We start from the raw sequence: 21,800 nt of genomic DNA on the forward strand, positions 1-21,800 counted from the left end.
GAAGGAAGGAAGGAAGGAAGGAACTTCTCAATCAGTCAACAGGCTTTCCTCTCCTCCAGTCAGGACACTACCTGAGGAGACTCCTCAAGGTTGAGAGTCCTCTCTCATATTCTGGGGTCAGTGATGATTGCACATTTGTGCACTAAGCACTAGCTAAGAACCTCACACTGTAGTAGAGAATTTCCTATACTGACATCCAAAACCTCTTCTCTAAATGTTGCTTTTGAATAAATTGTGCTATTTGTGAACTCAACTACTTATTTTGAAGGCAATCGGAACTACAGTCAACAGGTTGTTCATGAACCTGGTACTGCTAGAGTCAGGTCTATAGTTACCATGGTATTTGGTATCCCTATTAAGAGAATGAGTTCATCCACCCCCAGTTCCTCTAATCTTTGAGGACTGGCTGGAATGAAAGGGGATTCACCTCTTAGTAAATTTCCATCTCCACCCCATCAAACCGCAAGAAGAACTTAGAGTTGTATCAGTAATATATAACTTCCAAAAAAATGACAACAGTATCTTGGATATATGATGGATATATTATGAGAATATATCTTTCAGAGTAAAGTTTCCTTTAAAGATTTGTCCTTCAAATAAAATCAAAAGGAGAGGAATTTTCAGAATTAAGGGATGAAGAAGTGGACAATGAAGTCCCATACCTGCCTTTGAAATCCACCTGTGTGGTGTCAATCATTAAGCAATTACTCCTCATTTATTATTTCATACTCACAACTTGGGAATCCTTAACCTAAAATTGCTCAAGAAATGAGTTAGTATGAAATTTAAATACTTATAAACGATCACAGTAAATGCTTACTTCAAGGTCACAGTTACATTTTTATCTGCACTAAAACACTGGTTGTAAACGAAATCAATTTATATACATGATCTCACATATCTAAATGCAGAATTAGCCTTTTAATCCTACCGTGCCTCAAGCAATGCTGAAATGATCTAAAGAAATTATATGTCCAAATAAGAGTACACTTATATATATACATATATATATACTGATGCCACTAAGTACAGTAAGATCACTGAGTTTTTTTCTGTAGAAATAATGGAATATTAAAACAGAATATTGTAAATTTTGAAAACGAGCATCAATATATCATCATTAGAAAGAGAACTTCTTTAAGTTACAAAGATCATAAGAAAATCTATGAAAATGCTAACGAATATGCCATTTTAAGAAATTAGTGTGGTTTTCTACTAAAACCAAAGGATTAAACATATAACTTAATGGGTAAATGATAGGATAGGGTTGCTTTGCTAAGGAGCACTGAAAATAATCCAATAATTCCTAATAAACTTGGAAAACTTGATAAACTGCAAAATTTAGCCATTACTGAAACTGGTGTTTATAATAAAAAAGAAATTAAGATCAAAAGCTAAATGTAAGGGAGATTAAATGAAAATGGAGATAAAATGAAGGCAGAGATAAGAGGAAAGTGATTTTCATTTTCAAATTGTTTAAAATTCATTTCCATTATGGAACAGAATCAGGAACTGCACAAATATATTTATATATACAGCTAGAGTGTACATGGGTTTAAATAAGTCACAGCAGAAAGGAAGCAAGGTGTGCTCATCCACCACACTGGATGAAACAACAGTCAATCACTGTCTCAAACAGAAAAGGGCAAATACACATACATGCTTCACAAACACACATGTATTCATATAGATAAAATAAAAAAAAAAATTGTTTAAATGTACACATTGAAAGAAAATACTGTTGTACTAGTCAGTTTTATCTTTTTCCCTTTATAAAGATTTGCTTTTATTTGCATTAAATTTGAAGGCTTTTGTCTACAATTCACAGCAGAAGTTTTGAACTGTAACTAAAGTATTGAGCTGATTAGCAGTGAAGAATCTCTCGCATCTTTATGAGATGCAAGCAGACACAAACAATGTTCTAACAGTGGACATTTATGTTTGAGCTTGTTAAAAGAAAGATGAAATTAGGTTTTAATAGTAAACAATATATACTCCAGCAGCCTAATTTTATTAGAACACATTTTTTTTTTCTCCAATACCATGAAGATTTGAGATGAAAAAGGGTCACCTTTTTTTTTTAAGAAAATATCTCTTTTCATCAATAATAAATTCAGAAGACACACCAAAATTTATTGCAAATTTTAACTTAGTAGACACAAACAGTACTATCAGATATATGACCACGCAGAATTAAGTAACATAATTCAAAATTTGAATGTCAAGTGTGAAATTCTCTAAGGAAATTCATAATTCTGTTAAATCATAATCTGTGGGGAAAAAAAAATGAACACACTGAAAGAAAAGTCAATTTGGTCACTGAAAGTGTATTTTTTCTCTGCTAACTTTAAGCATTCACAGTGTACCAATCTACAACTGACCTTGTCAGCACAGGATTTCTTGATAATCAAATACAGAGCCACATTCTCTCTTAGGATCTTCTTCATTCATTTGATCTATTTTAGATAACTGACTGAGATAAATCGAGCCCAAGACTCCATTGATAACATCTCCACTCAGCCTGACAATAAGATTGCCAGAGCAATTAACATCAATATACGTCTACCATGTCATCAAAACATGTCTACCAGTCATCAAAAAAATTTCAAATAGCATCTCAATAAGTATTACTCAATAATACTAAGCAACTTCATATTTGCACTCCATGGTATCTACAGCTTCAGTGTGAGCCCCAATAAGGCAGTGGATCTGCTACAGCCCCATTATCTATGGATGGTTGAATCATTGAGACATCTCCCAGAAGCACAGTTAAATGTTGCATATCTAATAAAATGCACTATATAATTATTAAAAAGCATAATACAAAAAGACAATGGACCATGAAGTAAATGTAAAAAGAGTAGTATGGTTCTCAAAATAATGGGTATGAAAATAAAGCTGAATTTGTCATGTATTTTTGCAGTAAGACATAAAGAAACAATTTAAAATGAGAGAAAAAGAGCTTTGCAATTCAATCAGGTCACATGAATGATGTTTTTCATATTTTAGTTGCATGTAAAATACATTTTTACATAAATTCAGTGTGATTTGCCTGATGGGAAACAGTACAAACCTATTAAAGCAAYGCATTAGCTGAATGTAGAGATCTGGATAGGTCTTACTCATTTCTATTTTAGTTGTCTTATTTTTTTAGAGCAATATATATACATATATATTTACATTCTCAGTTTTTATTTTTACTAAACAATAAAGGATAATAAGAAAAATGCAATGCTCAAAGGTTTTGATTAGTGTCACAAAGTCCAGTTCCAGCCCTGTTGCTAGTAGTGACGTCCAGACGTTTAGTACTGTGGTCAACATTGTTTAACCTCTTCATTAGTGAGCTGGATCATGTGACAGAGTTCACTCTCAGCATGTTTGAGTACGATAAAAAAATGGGAGGATTGGCTGATATGCCAGAGGGCTGTGCTGTCGATCAGAGGGGTTTCAAAAGGCTGGAGAAATGGAAAGAAAGGAACTTCACAAAGGAAACTTCAACAAAGGGAAATGCAGAGTCCCATATCTAGGGAAAAAGTACCCCCGATATCATGTTGGAAATTGGATAGCAGCTTTGCATAAAAGGACCCATGAGTCCTGCTGGATAAGTTGAATGTGAGCCAGAAATGTGTCTTTGCAGCAAGGGTGGCTGGCAGTATCCTGGGCTACATTAGGAAGGGCACTGCCCACTGGTTGAGGTAGGTGACCCTTTCTGCACTACTCAGAACTGATGAGACAACATTTGGAGTTCTGGATTCCCCAGGACAAGAAAGACATGGAAAGACATGAATATGCTGGAGCAAGTCCAGCAAAGAGTTATTAAGATGATTAGGAGACTGGAGCATCTGACATATCAGGAGAGGCAGAGAGAGCAGGGATTGTTCGGCATGGAGAAGATAAGGCTTGGGCGATCCTATAAATGAATATAAATACCTCATCAAGAGGGAGTAAAAAAGACAGAACCAGACTTTCCTCAGTAGTGCCCAAAGAAAAGACAAGATGCAATGTGCACAAGCTGAAATACAATAAATTTCACTTAAACATAATAAAAAGCTTTCTTTTTTTTGCTGTAAGGATGGCCAAAAACAGAAGAGGTCGTCCAAAGGGTTGTGAAGATATTCAGACTCTAAATGGACAAGGTCCTGAAAGTCTTTAAGAATTATGACAGCTGGACTGAAATTATTTGTTATTTCAGGAGCATGTTTCATTTGCTGGCTATCAATATCCTGACATTTTTTTTTTCTGATATAAAGGAGAAGAAGAAGAAGGAAGAAGAAAAAAACATCTAACATATTCTCACTTACTCTCAAGAACCCTTAAGAAATTAAGGTCTGTTTGTTTACAGGTTGATAGAAGCTTGCTGATATCAGTTCCAACACATACCCCAAATCCTAGAGCCTCTTAATGCTTTTCATATCATATAAAACTTATTTTCCTATATTCTCCAGAATCTAGTTTTTCACTTTACATTGTGATATAAATTTGACTTTCTTTTTCAGTACCTCCAAACCCAAAAACATGAGTACCAGCCTCCTCCTCCTCTCATTTCTCTAAGGAATGTTATAAAACAGCTGTATAAGCAGAGAATAATTTTCAAATGTGCCAGTGAAGTCAAGTAAGAAAATTTTATGCTTTATCCCATGCTGTTGCATACACATATTTTCAATATCTGGAAAAAAAACTTCCTCTTTCACCTTCTAATCCATCCTTCAGGGTTTTCATTTTTTGTGATACTGTTATCATTTGAACATGCTTATGCTACTGTTCTTTCAAAACACCTTTTAGAATTACAATAACACTGTATATCTCCATAAGTTGTCTCTCATCTTGTGTGAAGACTGTAAGCTCTTAGGATAGTGGCTAGTATTCTGTTTTCTCACAGTATATGAGTCTCTTTGCCAGTAGGACTGTAGTAACTATTAATAGTCTCTATGCCTCGTTACACACATTTTTGTTCATTTTTCTCTTTTTTTAAGAACTGTTCATTGCATTTAAGTACATAGACTTTAAGACATACTGCGTAACATTCAAAAGTAACACTACTTTGTCCTAGAAACATCTGCCAATGACTTTTTTTCTCCTCTAGTCTAATTTTTCTTCTTTGCTGACAGCAAAAGATCTAACTTATGCTGAATCCTCTCCTGAATTCAAAACAAAGCAAAAAGAATCAATGCACCAAAAATTTGCAAGGCGGTGACCTATGAATTTAAGAAAGAAAAAGCTACTTTGCAAATGCCAAGACAAAAAAAAAAAAAAAACACCCAAATAAACAAACAAACAACAACAACAACAACAACAACAACAACAACAACAACAAAAACAGGCAGTCCCACATCTTAGGAAAGTCATTTTTAGCTTCAAACAACTTCTGAGAATCAGTATTTAGACATATACAATAACTATATGTAGATATACATTTTACATTGATATGCATCTTGGACACTCTAGATTTAGAAAAACTTAAATGTAGGGACATACAGCTGGTACAACAGAAAACATAATATCCCAATATATTCTGAAAAGCACCTAAAGCATCTCTATTTACAGCCAAATTTGCAAAGGATCTTCATGAGGAGAATATAACTTGGTTAAAGGTAACCCAATTCTACCGAAGGTACCTTTAACAACTTTTTATCAGGAAATAAGCATGCAGTTATGTTAATATATGGTGAAAAAACTTTTATTAGCACCCTGAACTGGAAAAGCAAGAAATATTGAAAGCTGGCTTGTACATTATTATAAAGAAGGCTTTATTTTGAAATGGTCATGCTTCCTTTTTCCTAACTTGAGTGACTACAGATATCACATAACAATACTGATGAAAAGAGACAGGTAGATAAACCAAGCAACAACAAAGTTCCAGCATGTTGGGAATTATATTTGCTATTCTGTGATAGTCAATATAATTTTTCATGATACTTCATTCCTCCAAAGAGTTTTTAAGGCAATTCATTCAATTTAATGATTTTTTTCATTAAAAATAATTTTAAAGGTTGTTTAGAGGAGCAAGAAATAGTGATCTTCACAGAATGAGGAAAATGACTGCATATTTCTCATTTTTTCCTTAACAAATACAGTTTAACCACCAGGAATCACTTATTTGAGACTTTAGGGAGTCTCAATATATTGGAGGTTGCATATTCTTCATTATTTATTGCAACAGCACAGGCACCACAACTAGCACAATACTTACACAATAAACAACATGACAATTTGCTGCAAGCTGTGTATTGGGTAGTCTTTTTCATAATCTTTATTGCATGGAATGCAGATTTCCTTTTGTTTGCTGGAGCTGTTAAAGGTACGCAGAACCAGCTAGATGAAATCCTGCTCAATGTGCTGTGACTGACATGTAACCCTCCATTTAACCACTGTTATACATGATGAATGGCAATTGATGTGAACATGACGTGAACCTATTCTCAGCCTATTTGCAATCACATATTAGTCTTCAGTCCACAGCTTTGAAATACTATAGAAAAAGCTTCCTTACAAATGACCACATGTTCAGGGAATTGATAACAGTAGTTATTTCTGAATAGTTAATGAATTATATTCTTCAGTACAACTTTTCCCTCTGAACGACTTATTACTACCAGAATATTTGACTTTTATGGCCATCATTTCCAAAAGGCCACCAGAGTGCTTTATATTCTTATGTTATTCTGGTTTTAAGAATGCATTTTGCTTTTGAAATTTGGAGGGAGTATAAGTGAGGTAGAGAACAACTGAAAAGGAGAAGAAAGGAGAATTTCATATTTATGAACATATATATTTTTATAAATAACTCTTGACATTTCTCATGTCAAGAGACATCAGAAACAAAAGCGCTTGGATTATTTTCAAGAGTATTTTTTCTAACAAATCCAAAGTTATTGTAACGATTATTTTTTAAAACAATTATTATTGTTAGGATCTAGATCTCAAAAAAAAAGTTGTCTATAATAGAAGTTTAAAACATATTAGAGAGAAGGAAAAAGTGAGAGGGAGAGAGAGGGAAAGAGACGGGGGGGGAGGGGAGTATCTGTCTGCAAGAAAGATAGCAAAAATACATCTTAAAGAAAGTACTGCCCATAACAGGAAGATACTTCTTTATTACTTTGTAATAGCAATTGCAATTCTATTTAGAGTGAACTTACTGAATCAGAAGAATAAGCAGCTGTTAGCATCAGTAGAAAGGTCTCTGCTTTTTCACTTTTCTTTTTTTTTTTTTTTTTTTTTTTCTCATTTTTGGCCTGTTTGGGGGCTGATGGGGAATTATGACTAAATATGCAAGCTCTGTATCTTCATACAGAGATTCACAAGAGTGATCATTTTTTTGTGACATTATCACACCTTTCTGTGAACCTACAGCCATCCTTTGAAATTTCCAGTACAATAGCCACACAGCTACATGACAAGTTAATCACATCCTGTTGACTTCACCAAATACTCACGATGATTTTATTTGCAAAGAAATACCTTTTACCCACACAATAACTTAAAGGCTGTGAATTCATTATAAAGACTCATTTAAGTAGGATCATTGGCATTCATTACACTTACCTGATTATGTGGAGTAGAGGTTATAGGGCTATTTTCCAGCTCAAAACCATGCGATAGCCATTWAAAAAAAAAAAAATAGTGCAATGCTTGTAAGTTATGAAAGTTAGTGTTTACTGACAATGGTCTTGTAAAAGGCTTCTATGAATAATTAGTGAAATTTGCTGCATTGTTTGTGGTTAAATGTGCCACGTGCAATTATTTATACAGAGATACTGCATATAGACTGAGGCTTAGATTAGATGATATTTAATAGTTCTGCTACTATAAAAAATTAGTCGTCACAAGTATTGCTTTTGTCCTAAAAGAATGACAAGCCTCTTTTCACAAAGAGAAATTGTTATATAACTCTCTTGCTCTCACTAGCATATTGAAAGGAATAAAAAAAAAAAAGCAATATTGCACAGAAAGATGGATCAAGCATGAATCAATGTGGCAAGCACATAACCAAACAGACATGGAATTAAACAAGAAAAAGAACTCAACAAAGTTTATTGCTTAACCTGTTTTGTCAGAGCTGGTATTGATGGTATTGGTAGTGATGGAAGTGAAGGTAGTCTTTGCGCTGTCCTTGGTAGTAACAGATTTCTGCTTATTTTTCATGGCTTCCAGTGCTTTGAGCTTCTTGGCATGTTTAGTGCCTTTGTAGTGGGCCGCAGCCTGGCTCTACAAAGGAGAACAAAATGAACCATGCAATCAGGCTCATTTCTAAACTGGCATTCTCTGTATTACTACAAATACAGACTACCTTTCAATAATGGGTACCATTGACATTATGCAAGTAGTGGCCAAGCTGAAATATATATTTAGAATGATGCTTAGGAAACAATAATCAAGCAATTCTAATTTGAGAGATGGAGTGAATAACCGTATAACAGTATATTATTATCAGTCCAATGTTAGTTTATTCAACCATGCTTAAAATATATATATAAGTTCTTCTATTAAGAACTTCTTCATTTTTGCTTAAAAAAAAAGAAAAAAAGAAAAAGAAAGCAAAAGAAAGAAAGATCTCAGGTGACAGGGACGGAAGCACTTTTGTCGCATTAATTTTGCAGTTATCCAATGTCTACCACTGCAGATTTTGTCAAAATTTCCTTCAAGGAATAGTTTTCTTTCAGCAACAGAATCAAGAACTTCCCAGATAGAAAGCAAAGACTAGCAGTAAAAAAGAAACAAAACAAAGAAACCCCAAAGACTCAAATTAAACTCAAATTAAAAAAAAATTAAAATATAGTATAAGCCCCTAAAAGCTCCTCACCAAAGATACAACTGAATTTTGAGTCAGGCATGCAATCATCTAGGTTTTAGAAAAAGCATTACTGAAGTCTACCTTCTACAAAGTATGGTGTTTGCAATTCAAAGCAAGGAGTATCCTTTCAGAGGAGGAACCTTAAACACATCCTGTCACAGTGCCAAATGTATTTTGTCTACTTGACCCAGTTAAGCTAAAATAGGTATGTGTGCTGATACTGAGATTTATATACTACACTGAAAGTATCTTTATATCTTTTAGAGTTAATAGCAACATTTATTCATTTAATTTACGTTGCAAGTGAATTTTAAGAATATGTGAAGTATAAGATTACATTTCATACAAAAAAAATCTGGACTTAACAGATATTCAGACATCAGTATCTCCAGTATCATCTTATCTTATTTAAGCTCCTGTTGTTTAAGACAGTCTTCCACTTAATAAATCAAAACCTGATACATTCCTTATATTTCTGTTGCTGAACTTGAAACTACTGAAATCAACTATTTTCTTACTCAGGAAAGATTCTTACGTCTCTACAGCTCAAAATACTCAAAATTTAGCTATTAGAGAACTGAAGAAGTAAAAGACCAACTATGCTGAGCAGTCCAAGAAACCCCCACATTGATCAAGATTCCTTTTCTGGAATGGAAACAATAGCAGACTGTTAGAGAGAACATATAAGGTAAACACGTGCTGTTATGGAATTAGAAGCAGCAGCAAACACATAAGGAATTTAATGGCTAAGGGACAAATCACTCAATTCATTAAGCCACTTGCAGGTAGAAGACTCCTGCATATTCTAGCATCTGTTAGTCATTAGACCTGTATTTAATATTGCCCTGTGCTGGATATTGTGGGAGGGGAAATTCCAGGAAATTCCACTGTAAGAGTGTATGTTATTTAATCTCGAGATTCATGGCATTCAGCATTCATGAAAACTCATGATTCCTCCCAAATGCTGGAGATTTGGAAAGCTCAAGGTTCCCAGAGGTAGATAGATATACATACATGGTGTCATATATTTAGACGCATCATTCAGTTTGCTTGAAAAGCCATTTTCTGTGTCTATAAAATAATGTAAATGTTGTCCTTGGTACCCTTATTGAAAGAACACTGGATAGTGAAGATTTTAATTAGAAACAACTTGAACAAGAACAGCACAATCATGAACCTTTTACAATTCCCAACACATAACATCAAGAGACATACTGTAAGCCAAATACAAACAGTCAAGAAATGTTAATTATTGTTAAACTGAAAGGCCAGTGTCAAGTTACGAGGAAGCATTAAAAATGACATTTTACAAAACATTCTTATGACATGGTCATGTCAAAGCTATTTTTACAGTTTATAGCCAAATTTAATTATCAGTCAGCTCCAGATTCTTATTTTTACTTGTTTTCTATCACTAATAGTGTCATTCCTCAGATACGAGAAAGGTAGCCAGAATATGATCCTTAACACTAGATTATTTAATTTTGGTGTTAGTCCAACACACAAACATTCTTCAACGACATCTCAGTAGAGCATCTCAGATGCATCTCTCATATCCTGTACTCCTGCCTCCAAATTTGCCTGGTTACACCTCCACAAATCTTGATTCAAGCATTGGTGGATGCACATACACGATGAGGCCCTACACAGAAATTTCAGTGTTCTGAAATACATAAACGAAATTGCTCCAAAGTAGAAACACATTTCTGAAATTTACAATGGCTGCTACATAGTTGTTCATTACTCACTTCCCAGAGTGCTGCTACTTTACCCAGTTGCTACCTAGAGAAATTATTTATGCCTTTGTTATTTCAGAATTTAAACATCCATTCTCTGTGGTAATATGAAGCCATCTAAGCTTATTTCCAGATAACCACACTGGCAAGTTAATGGTAATTCTACATGGGAGCGGACAGCTTGCTCCTAAGAATTTAACCAGCTCCAAATTATCTGACACTAAACTTTTACAAATGAACTGGAATTCAAAAATAAAATAAAATAAAATAAAATAAAATAAAATAAAACAAAACAAAATAAAATATGTAATTGCCTTTTCTCACAAAAAAAATAGGATGGAGGAAATGTAAAAATATTTATAAACATCTTTTCAGCATGTCAACATAAACTACCACCTCACCGAATGACATCTGAAAGCCCTAAGAGAATCAAAACAAGACTCACAACTTAAATGGCATTTACTTTGCTTAAAAACTAAGATAATAAAATGCAATTATTCCTGAACTTCATGTAGAATTGCAAGAAACAGTTGTTTTCAACATCGGTCTGTAATAAAGAGCCAGAGATCTAATTGCATAATGGACTTCGATGCATCTGTGATATAAAACAGGAACGATGTGCATAATATGATTCTTTTCATTTTGAGATAAAACTTTTGCCCCCAGCTAATCAATTTACCCTTTTCCCTGAGTAACAGCAATAGTGAAAAGGATCTTCCAATAGAGAAAAAAATTATATATTTCTCCATTATCATGGTAGAAGAAAATAAATGTCTCAGCAAGTTCACTCCCAGGTACACAATTTCCTCTCCCTGGAAAACAAAACAAAACAAAACAAAAACTTCTCTTTCTTACAGCATTAATTCAACACACTCTGCAATACACCCTGAGACCTAACAACTAGACAGGAAGAGTGACTTCTGAGCTCACTAGTTCCTTGTGCACGAACAAGGGCGTTCCATCTACTTCCCTATGTTTATGCTCCTCAGAGTTATTTGTGCAATGGTGAGAGACTGCATCAAATGCAATGTACCATCTGCATCACGTTTTGAAAGATTGCATTGACCCATTCCTATGCTAGAATCATCAATCCTACACTAAATTCATCTCCTGCTATTGTGGAAAGGAAATCTTCAAACTTTGCTGCAGATCTTTGAATTTAGAAAGATCTGCTGAAGAAAGAAAATGGCTTTTACTGTCTGCCAAGAAAACGTTTTTTGTTTTGATCAGTTATAGAAGACCAAAATCTCAGACTTGATATGTCTTGTCACATAGCACGGTATCTCTAATACCATGCATCTTCTACTGAAGGATGCCATGGAGTGTTGCATTACATGAAATAAGCCAGGCCAAGTACAAAAAAAGTACAAATAGTTACAGTGCTTTCCAAACTGTATTCCAAGGAGATATATGCAGCATCAAAATACATATGCTGAAGGGAAGACAATTCAAGTAGCTTGTTTCTTCCCATATCTGCATTTTTCTAATGTTAAGGACAACAGTACTTAAACAGAAGTTCATTGCTTGACAAAGTTCAATTAAAAGAACTTTGAGAAAATATTTTCTTTTGAAAATTGGTACAGTCAACAAAATTAACTTTAATATTTATATTATTATTGTTATATTTAATCTAATGCGTAGTATATTAAGCAATGGATTGCTTAATACATTCAAGCATCATTATTTATTTTCCCTATGGAAAATCTTACTGTAGTCAGAGTTTCAAGAAAAAGTAAAACTTATTCGTGATTAATCTCAGAATAATTTTAGAATGAGACAGAAGAAAATTAAACTATAGGCACCGTTACGTGTAACTCACAATAATTTACTCACAATATATTAATTCAGCTTAGAAAATATAAACTGCATGCCTCCAGTTTTGAATCTGGAACTGAAATGTGTGGAACTGAGAATTTAAGCAAAGTATATATGTCCTTAAATTTTAGAAAAAGCATAACCCAGATTCTCTCCACTAGCAGTAAAGATCCTCACATGCCTTTTATTCATTGGGTAAATAAACAGCTTTTGAGTGCTGTGTCCATACTGGAAAACTGAAAAGGGAGATGTTGACATACAAACTAATCATGAAACAAAAGAGAAAACTCCCACTCTGAATACAATATGGTTGTAATTTACTCTCTAATGTAAAAGTAATTCATCATCCAGGGTTATCCATGTTATATGTTGTTTAAAAACAAAGGGTGCTGTTCAATGTAAAATATCTGCTTTAAAAACAGCAATTTTCTGAACAGTCAGAAAAGGTCAGTGAGTCTTTTTTGAAGTCATCTAAGAAAGAATAACAGCAATGCACATACAGCCAGGGCGTTTTTGAATCTCTGCCACAGTTCACATTGGAAAATTGGATTTGAGACTGTTCATGTACATCTATATATCTGCCTGCTTGCCTAAAGACTCAGCTCACAGGTGAACTTCATATTGACTAGGTGTAGGACATTTGAATCCCTGTGAACTGATAATTAAAGAAACCTGAGTGGGTGGGTTTATTGTAGCTCATTTGAGTGTTTTCACCTGCTTTCTGTTGCTAAGGAAACCAGTTCTTTTGTCTGTGTACATTCATAATAGCAATCTCATTGAATTCTAGGTTTGGGATTTTTTTGACTGAAAGCCTCAAAGAATAGTGATGAGATATAAAAATGCTACAAAAATTACATAGAGACTAGAGAACCTTGAAAAGTGCTTAAAAAGGAATAGTTCAATAAAATTTGAAGTTTATATTTGAAATTTCATATAAATTAATACAATTTGTATACATGAATAGACAAAATAGAGTAAATATAGAATTTTCACTGTGGTATTATGTACAGTCTTCATACTTCCATTGCAACTACATTTTCAATACTGTAGTTCACTGAAATTTTCTAAATTTCACTTTTGACTATCTTCAGAAAAACATTAATTTTCTGATTTTTTTTACTCAGTTAAATGAACTTTATATTTTGCACTTAGACTGAAAAATGAGGTGTATTTACTAATGCAAATAGACTGGTGCAATAATATGTTCTTTAAGCTATCTGTAAGGATCTCTATAGGAAGCCATGATTAAGGATTCAAAGCAGTATGCAAAACACAACGAGAATGTTCTGACTTTACTTACTGTTTTCTCTACAGTTATATTTTTTCAGATTTGTTCTGTCTATCTCACTTTATGCTGAAATCTGAAAATATTTTTTTACATTGATCAAAACATTAATGTTGTATTTGTAAATGTTGTGTTGTAAATGGTTGTAATTCTCCTGTTACCTTACTGGCAATACCTCTGAAATCAGTAAGCTATATTATATTTTTACATGTTTTGGATATGTACATCAGAAGTGCTTTGTATTTCAGGTACAATCATATTGACTTTGATATTTCTTGTCTCATTTAGTCATACATAGGCTCAAAACTTGAAGAACTAGATGAAATTATATGGCCTACCATATAAAAAAAGTAAAACAAGATGGATGTAGAGCCTGTTCTGATTTGAAGCCTAAGACATACTATTTCATGGCTTATGTATACTGTTAGTGCAGAGATTATGGATAAGTGAGATTTCCAAACAGCATTAATATCGAATGTTGAGACTACAAACTGCTTGGAGCATAAAACTTCCCATTATAGCTATGCAGAATAACATACTGGTACCTATTTATTGCTTATTATCGTTCTTTCATATGGATTCCCATCAGGGTAAGTGTAACTCAGATGAAAATGGAAACATCACAGAGATCTGATATATGTAAATTAATACAATTAAGTCAGTAACATTTATGATTTTCATCCAGGTCTACCAAATGACAGTAATGGATTGCTCTGAAAGAAGAACAGCAGTTTAAGAGAAGATTAATTTAACCTTGCAGACATGATCTTGCCACCTGTAGAAATGCAGACTCTATACAACACTTTTGTGGAATAAAAGACTTCTCTAAATTTTAGCAATGGACATTTGATGACATGACTAATCAAGAAGAACTCATACCACCAGAATTAATGTGGAATTAGAACACATAAAAGCATAGTACATAATAGAGCATTTTTAAATCTCTTCTTTTTATCATTAAAAAAATGATTTAACAGTTGCCATTCCCACAAACAGGTGTATGAAAACATGTTCATAAAGAACAGCACAAAATTATTTTCAAAGGGTACATTTTGTATTGAGACACAGGTTTAGAATAGAGCAGTAGTCTCTGAACATTTCTTGTGATGAAAATATTAGGTGAGAAACACTGCAAGTTTGCACATAATATTTTTAGACCGAGTAAAAATTTTGCACATTAGAACAGGTAAATCTGTCACAAAGAGGTCAAGTAGGGCTAAGGAAAAGCTAACAGGAAACAATTATTTCAGGAAGAAAAGTTGCAGAGGTTCCCAAGTCCTCTTTTTACTTTGAATAAAAAGAAAATAAGAATCACAGAATCATAAAAACACAGAATGGTTGAGTTTGGAAGGGATTTCTAGGGATCAGCTAGTCTTAACCCCTCCAAATCTTTAGAGGACACTTAGAGCACATACACACCTGACGTGTATGATGTGTTTGATAGCCATTACATTATAACTTCCATCATATATTGCTAGAGAGTAGTTCACCAATAAAAAAAAAAAAGGAAAAAAGGAAAATGTCGTGATGTTTAGTTAAATAAGTATTTGACATCCTTTTGTCTTGCAATGAGGTGAAAGAACAGCATTAGTCTCCTTAAATTTCATCTCAGAAGATGAACTAAACTTTGTGAAAATCTTTCAGTTTCCCTTTACAATCTCTCATTGCTCTGATAATTCTCAGTTCGCAGTTATAATCCAGAACTAATCACAATGGAGGAGGTTCTGCTGAAAATTTCTAAACAAATGGAGATAAAATTCTCACTATAGAAACTTCCTGGTAGATTTCTAAGCTCGTGTTGTACATCCAGGGTATGTGGACATTTAGCTCGTGGTAAGCAGTATGCTTTCTAAAATTCAATTACTGCTAAGCACAGTGCTAAGCAAAAGTATGGGCTAGCTATGATATTTTGTTCATACTCCTTCAACTTTTAAAATTGAATCCCAAACCATTTTTTTTAATACATTATGCTTAACACTACTATTAAATTGCATAAAACAGCAAGTGCTTTTTCCCTTGGGTATGTATTAACAATTTAGTTTTTGCAGACAAGTGCACAAATATGATTAGCTTTTGCAAATTGCTCCTTATTCTGTTACTGTTAAGTAATTTTTATATTATTACAGTGTAAACAGATGCTATTTTCCACTACATATTCAGTAGTAATGAGCTAATTCAATGTGTTAAAAACAACAAAAGATCTTCAAGAATGAGCCATTTGCTTCAATATTCCAAGCTCTATTGAAATCTACGTTTAAATCAACCGTGATAGGAACTTAGTGAATTACTCTAGAAGCCCTGTTGCAAAATAATAACTTTCTTTAGTCCATTTATTAAATTGTAGAATGTGTTATACTACCCTCTTCACATTCATATTATTTACTAACTTCTTGCATATTGATTTGAAAGTTATTTTCTGAGTAGAGCTAATATACTTTATTGCTTTTTCTCACAAAGAAAGGACATTTTGGCAAATCTCTACAGAAGCTTTACAACTGTTTCAACATTCACTCCTATGAATTCATTACACATCAAAATCTGCAAACAATGAACCATACTGTTTCCATTGCCCTTTGGAAATTGCAAGGTCCAGATTGTTGAAAGAAAAACAACAACAACAAAAAACCCACTAGGCATTATAATTTTAGATTGTGTGGGTGAGATTCTGGCTCCACAGCTGTTTTTGACACTTATTTCACCCTAGCATGGCTAATGAAAGCAATATTGTGATGTTCCACATCACAATAGAGTTTTTATCTTAGTCACCACCAAATAGAATTTTTATCCTAGTCAAAAGACCTTAAAGAAGGGTGGACAAGCTTAGACTGGGCCAACAAAACAAATTTCACATCATCAGGTTTTATTTTCTTGCTCTTCCCCTGCCAATTCTTACTTACGCAGCTGGAGACAACCATACCATTTGAAAATCTGCAGGAGAATGTTCTTTTATCTTATCTTATCTTTTATCAAATCTGTTTCTGAAAGGCATGTGTAAATATACATATATGGATATATATACACCATAAGCAAGCTGCTGTCTCATCATAATATCTTAATAGATGGACAGTGCTTTGATGTTGACTACATTTAATACATATATCCAGTATCTAGCTATAAAGCTAACAAATACTTTCACAGTTTTGTTACAGAGGAAATCTGTTGTTTTACTGGATTACCAAAAAAAAAAAAAAAAAAAAAAAAAAAACAAACAATAACAAAAACCTGTGCAGCAGTTTATGGACAGATATAAAGCCATGTAAGAAACACTACATGATGATATTAAGGGAATAAAATATTGGAAGAAAGCAGCTAGCCATTAGAACTCTCAGTATGGACTGGAAATTTGCAACTATCATTGTGAATTAGAGTGTAATTCCTGCTTTTCACCCTGGAGATAAATTAAATCTGAATCCTTCTCATACTCAAAATACAAACAAAATGTTATAAAAACATATAGATTATCCCAATTTATCTCCAAAATACAGTATTTCACACCATACATAATTTAAAGAATGACAATTATTTCAACATGAATGAAATTCAGACCAAAAAAAAAAAAAAATACCTCAAAGACTTTAAAGAACATTAAGGTTGCAAATGCAGATATGGAATAGTTACAGCAAATAGGAAGTACTAGCAGACTCATATTGCTATGATCTATGGGATCATGACATATGTTGTCTGCATGAGAAAACAGTGTAGCTAAAACATTTCCAGGGTCTTTCCCTGGCTTTTAAAGAAAATAGTGTCCTTTGGTTGGTCTGGCGCTTCCAGACCGCACTGTGCCTGCACATACGAGACATGCTCACCAGAATTCTATACACCCCACTGAAACGCCATCGGGTGCCACCTATTCTGCTAGCCAAATCATAAAATCTTAAAATTGCCAGGGAAATCATGAACACTTAATAATATGAGGATTTATCACCACAGAAATCACAAACATTTAATAACATGAGGATTTGCTAAATAATAAAAAGTCATAACTATACAGCACTGTCACTGTACCCCAAAGAAAGGCTGAGAATAGGATGTCAGGTACTAGGCAGAGCACTGCTTTGTTGACAGCAAACTTTGAGAGGTCACACTTTCTAAACAGGATGCTAAAGGCAGACAGGACAGATGCATGAATGCCATGTGAAATATATAGCATTTGACAGCCTGTAGGATTATTTCAAAGCCATTTACAGAGAAGCAGGACAAATCGGCTAAGCTTGGGACAGTCGAAGTCCTGCCAAGAGCAGACAAGATTTAACTTCCCCTAATTCTTTCCAACACTTTCGGTTCATAGAGAATTGAGGCTTAATCTTTAATTCAGTGCTTCTTCAATTCCACTTTACAGATGCAGTTTCAGCCTCAGTGTTTTTGTCCTTCAGTCTCCTAAAAATAAACTGCATTGCATTCCAAATACAAACCGGATATTTACTTCCAGCTCAGAGTTTTAAGATGTATTAGCACCTTGAGGGTTATACACGGTAAATCTAATAGGTTTCTTCAGGCAGACAACTGGCTAGAAAGTATAACTGAGAGCTTTCAGGCTAAGCCAAAGGGCTTATTGGTCTGAATATGGCAGCAGGACTATCAGTTGTCTGCTAAGGACACATTAAATCTACACATTAAATCTACACATGATTCAGCTGAATGCCCTTTCAGTCAGTTGGAATCTAGGTCTAATCTCTTCAATGTTTTTAAGACAGAACTCCTACCTTCTTTACCTTATTAGACAGAACACAACTGAGGACCCAGTAGTCTTTAGATTTCACAGTTTATTATTGCAGGAATCAGTAACAGAATTTATTGTCTATGGGAATCTGTTCCAGCTGTGAACATACTCTTAATAAAATCTTAAGTGCTAGAGCCTACAGGTTAAATTGCATGGGAATTTGGACTCTATAGTAATTACCTGGGCAGCCTCCACACTCGAAAAGTTAGCCAGGCTTCACCAACCTCCCACATGGAAGTACTGTTCAGTATGGGAAGTTTCCAGGGTTCTATGACATAGTGACATGATTGCATACATCCTTGATCCTTCTTCCCCACTTCACTGAATCACATCTCTGTTCATTGAAAAGAAAATAGAAGAGCCTAGCAGACTCCAAACTGGCTGCTTTAATTAAGTAGGCCTGAAAATATGTATGGATACAGTGCAAGAACCTGAGAAAATGACTCAAGATTTGGTGTTAATGATAGAAGCACCATGTTGCAGATTTATCTTGTGTGGTACTTATAAAAAAGAATTATGAGTAGATTCTCTGCTCTCCCCAGCCAAAGAGCATCAAGAGCCAACACATTACTCCTTAATTTAAAAAAGTTCCTTTGCGTACACTAGAACAGCTTGCTGTGAAGCACTCAAGGCCTCTTTCTCCTGCAGGCAATTCATGCTTTTCTACACAGAGCAGGCCAAAGTGCAGCAAGCCTCTGTTAGCCCCCGCCAGCTCCACAGAATCCTGACTTGTTAGCTGTAATTCAAGCCCACCACTTTGTCTGGAATAAAAGTGTTCATGTTTATAATTCTCATTTTGTGATTGGTGGGACTTCTATCTTTTTGTAAGAAAAAAGGAATCACACCCGCAAAATACATAGGTTCTTGAGACTGTAACAGTTTCAAGATTGAATTAAAACTTCTTGCTCAATCACTGTAGCTGGCTATACTCTCTTATTCCAATAAATCTTTTATTACCTTTATACCTTGTCAAATGAATACTCTCTGACTCTATTTTCCTATTCATGAAATATGGAAATCATTTTTTTTTGATATAAGTAGACTTTCTGAAGGTTTGGGAAACATGTTATCTATGTTAATTTTAAAATCTAAATTTAAAGCAGCCACTCATTGTGCTTTTGCATTATCACCTACCACAAATTCTAGAAATGAGTTGACTGAATCCATATTTACTATCATATAGGCTTAAGTATAGTGGGACAATAAAATATTCATAAAGGTGACTTCAGAGAGGATTTTGATTCACAAGTAACCAAAGATAGAGGAAGTCTGCAAGACAAAGCTTGTCAGTCACAGAACAGCTTTGCACTGTCAAGGTTTCAGGATTCTATCTTCAGATCCTGTGTGCTAGGCTTCTCCTTTGCTCTCAACAAAGAGCTTTATGATCACATAGCAGGAATAGTTCCTGGATGGATCCTTTTGTTGACTCTGCCACCTATCACCATTTCTCAAAACGGTGCTTTTTTGTCTTTACCAACAGTCTGTAAACTGTACTATAGCTCAAATTTTAATAAGGAACTATGATGATTCTTTCACATATTCATCTCTGTATCATTACATCTGTTATTCAATATTGCTTATTTGTCTCTTCTCTCAACATCTTTTCCCTCTCTCATGACTTAAAACAATCCATCTACCCCAACCATCTACTGCATAGACTACAAACCCTGACAATGTACTTAGTGCACTTATTCTCATATGGCCCTAGGCATCCTTCCAAGTTTGACTTCAAATATTCTACTGTGCAAACTGATAACTTGAATCATTAACAAAATGATTGTTAATGATTGCTGACAAATCCTTTCTCCTTCATAAAACCTCCCTAAAATGGATTTCAGAAAGTGTTTCTCAATTCATTTGCTGTTCCCCCATTGCTTTCCCTACCTTACATTCTTGTTTAATTTCTGCTTTATTAGAATATATGTTCTATGGGGAAAAGATCTCCTTTTATACATCTGTAAACCCGTGTACACTGCATGGATCTTCAGCTCTAAGCTCCTTGCATAAATGAGCTATAGTATTTTGCAAGTTGTAAGTAAGTTACTGATTAAAACAGTAAGAATTACTGCAGAATAATTCAGAACATATGACTAACATGTTTCCTGGGGAATTATTTCCATTGTATCTTGTGACTAATGGTTGTTTATCTATATCAATGAATATTCAGCAAGAACTAAGAAAAACGACTGAGCTCATTTTCTCTAGAGACTTTGCCTTTGGTTCTGTCTGAAATATTGTGGAATTAAATGGTCATCAGAGCCACAGCTGAATATTCATTCTCAGAATGGTCAAGAATGATGGAAAAATCATTTTTAATAAGAGTCACTGGAGAAAGCATCTACTTTTTCTTAGTGCTATTTGTGCTTAGTGCTTTCTGAAAAGATCTGTTTACCTTTGATCCACTTCATTCATTTTCTATTGGATTGTGGGAGATAATATTCCAATTTAGGACTTGCTATAGTTTAGGCAAGATCCTCAACAGGGAATTTTAGTCAGTTGTAGCAATTCAAAAGCTGTGCAGAAACTATACCTCTTCTCCAACTCTAAAAAATACACACTTTCATACACAGTGGTGAAAAACCTGCCTTGGCTTTCTCATATCTCTTGAGTCTGAAAAGCTGCATTTCTTACCGTCTTAACTTGGACAATATAGTAACTAGAATTACTGACTATTACTCTAACCCAATCTATTTTACCTCAGATTCAATATTGTCTCTAATCCTTGTGATTCCTGCTGAATTGTTACTTCTTGCTGTTTCTCGGAATTTTTACTACTGCAATTGACTTTTATCATTATGCAATTCTGATACAAAAATCATGTTGGAGAATAAATCAACAAGTAATGACAAGTACCTTATGTCTTGCTATATTACTGGAATTGTATCAGTTAAGAACAATAAAATTTTCTGTTACATCACTATAATAATAAATGATGAGACTTAGAAAAGGTAGTGCAAATTGAGACAGCATGTAAAATAAAAATGCTGAAATATACTACTAATTACTAAACCACAAAAATAAACAGGATGTCACTTTGGAAAGAGAAACTCCTTAGAAGTGATAAAATTCTGTATTTGGCAAACAAGGTATTAAAGTCAACAGAAGCTGTTGGAATGATTATTTGATCTGCAATTTAGTACTTTTATCATCAGTTTAAGAAGAAAGAATAAAAAACACCTGAGTGAACATTTTCTCATTTTTAAATTACTGTATATATCATTTTCCATCTAAATTATGACCTGTATCACTGTGTAGACTGAGGTAAGAGGTGGTGACCCTTTCACAGAAGATGAAAACATAACACTTTCTATTTGTTGGCATGGATTTTTGCAAAAAAGCAATATATCACTGTCCTGAAAATAGCCAGCAGGAATAGGAAAATGAGCTATTGCTATAATTAAACCTTTTATGTGAACCATGATTGCTAACCAAATCCTTATTATCCAAAAC

General features: G+C 34.0%; 1 protein-coding gene across 2 annotated transcripts in view; it reads right to left on the minus strand.

Annotated features, from left to right (window-relative positions):
- ZNF385D (zinc finger protein 385D) overlaps positions 1 to 21,800 on the minus strand; it is a 150,001-nt gene that overhangs the window by 54,249 nt on the left and 73,952 nt on the right. For both annotated transcript variants that reach the window (XM_026050788.1, XM_026050789.1), the window contains one exon: positions 8,043 to 8,205. In XM_026050788.1, coding sequence (XP_025906573.1) covers positions 8,043 to 8,205 — 163 coding nt within the window. The remainder of the gene's footprint in view (positions 1 to 8,042; positions 8,206 to 21,800) is intronic.

This window comes from Nothoprocta perdicaria, unplaced genomic scaffold, assembly GCF_003342845.1.
Source record: "Nothoprocta perdicaria isolate Ctin4 unplaced genomic scaffold, notPer1 scaffold_70, whole genome shotgun sequence".
NCBI lineage: Eukaryota > Metazoa > Chordata > Aves > Tinamiformes > Tinamidae > Nothoprocta > Nothoprocta perdicaria.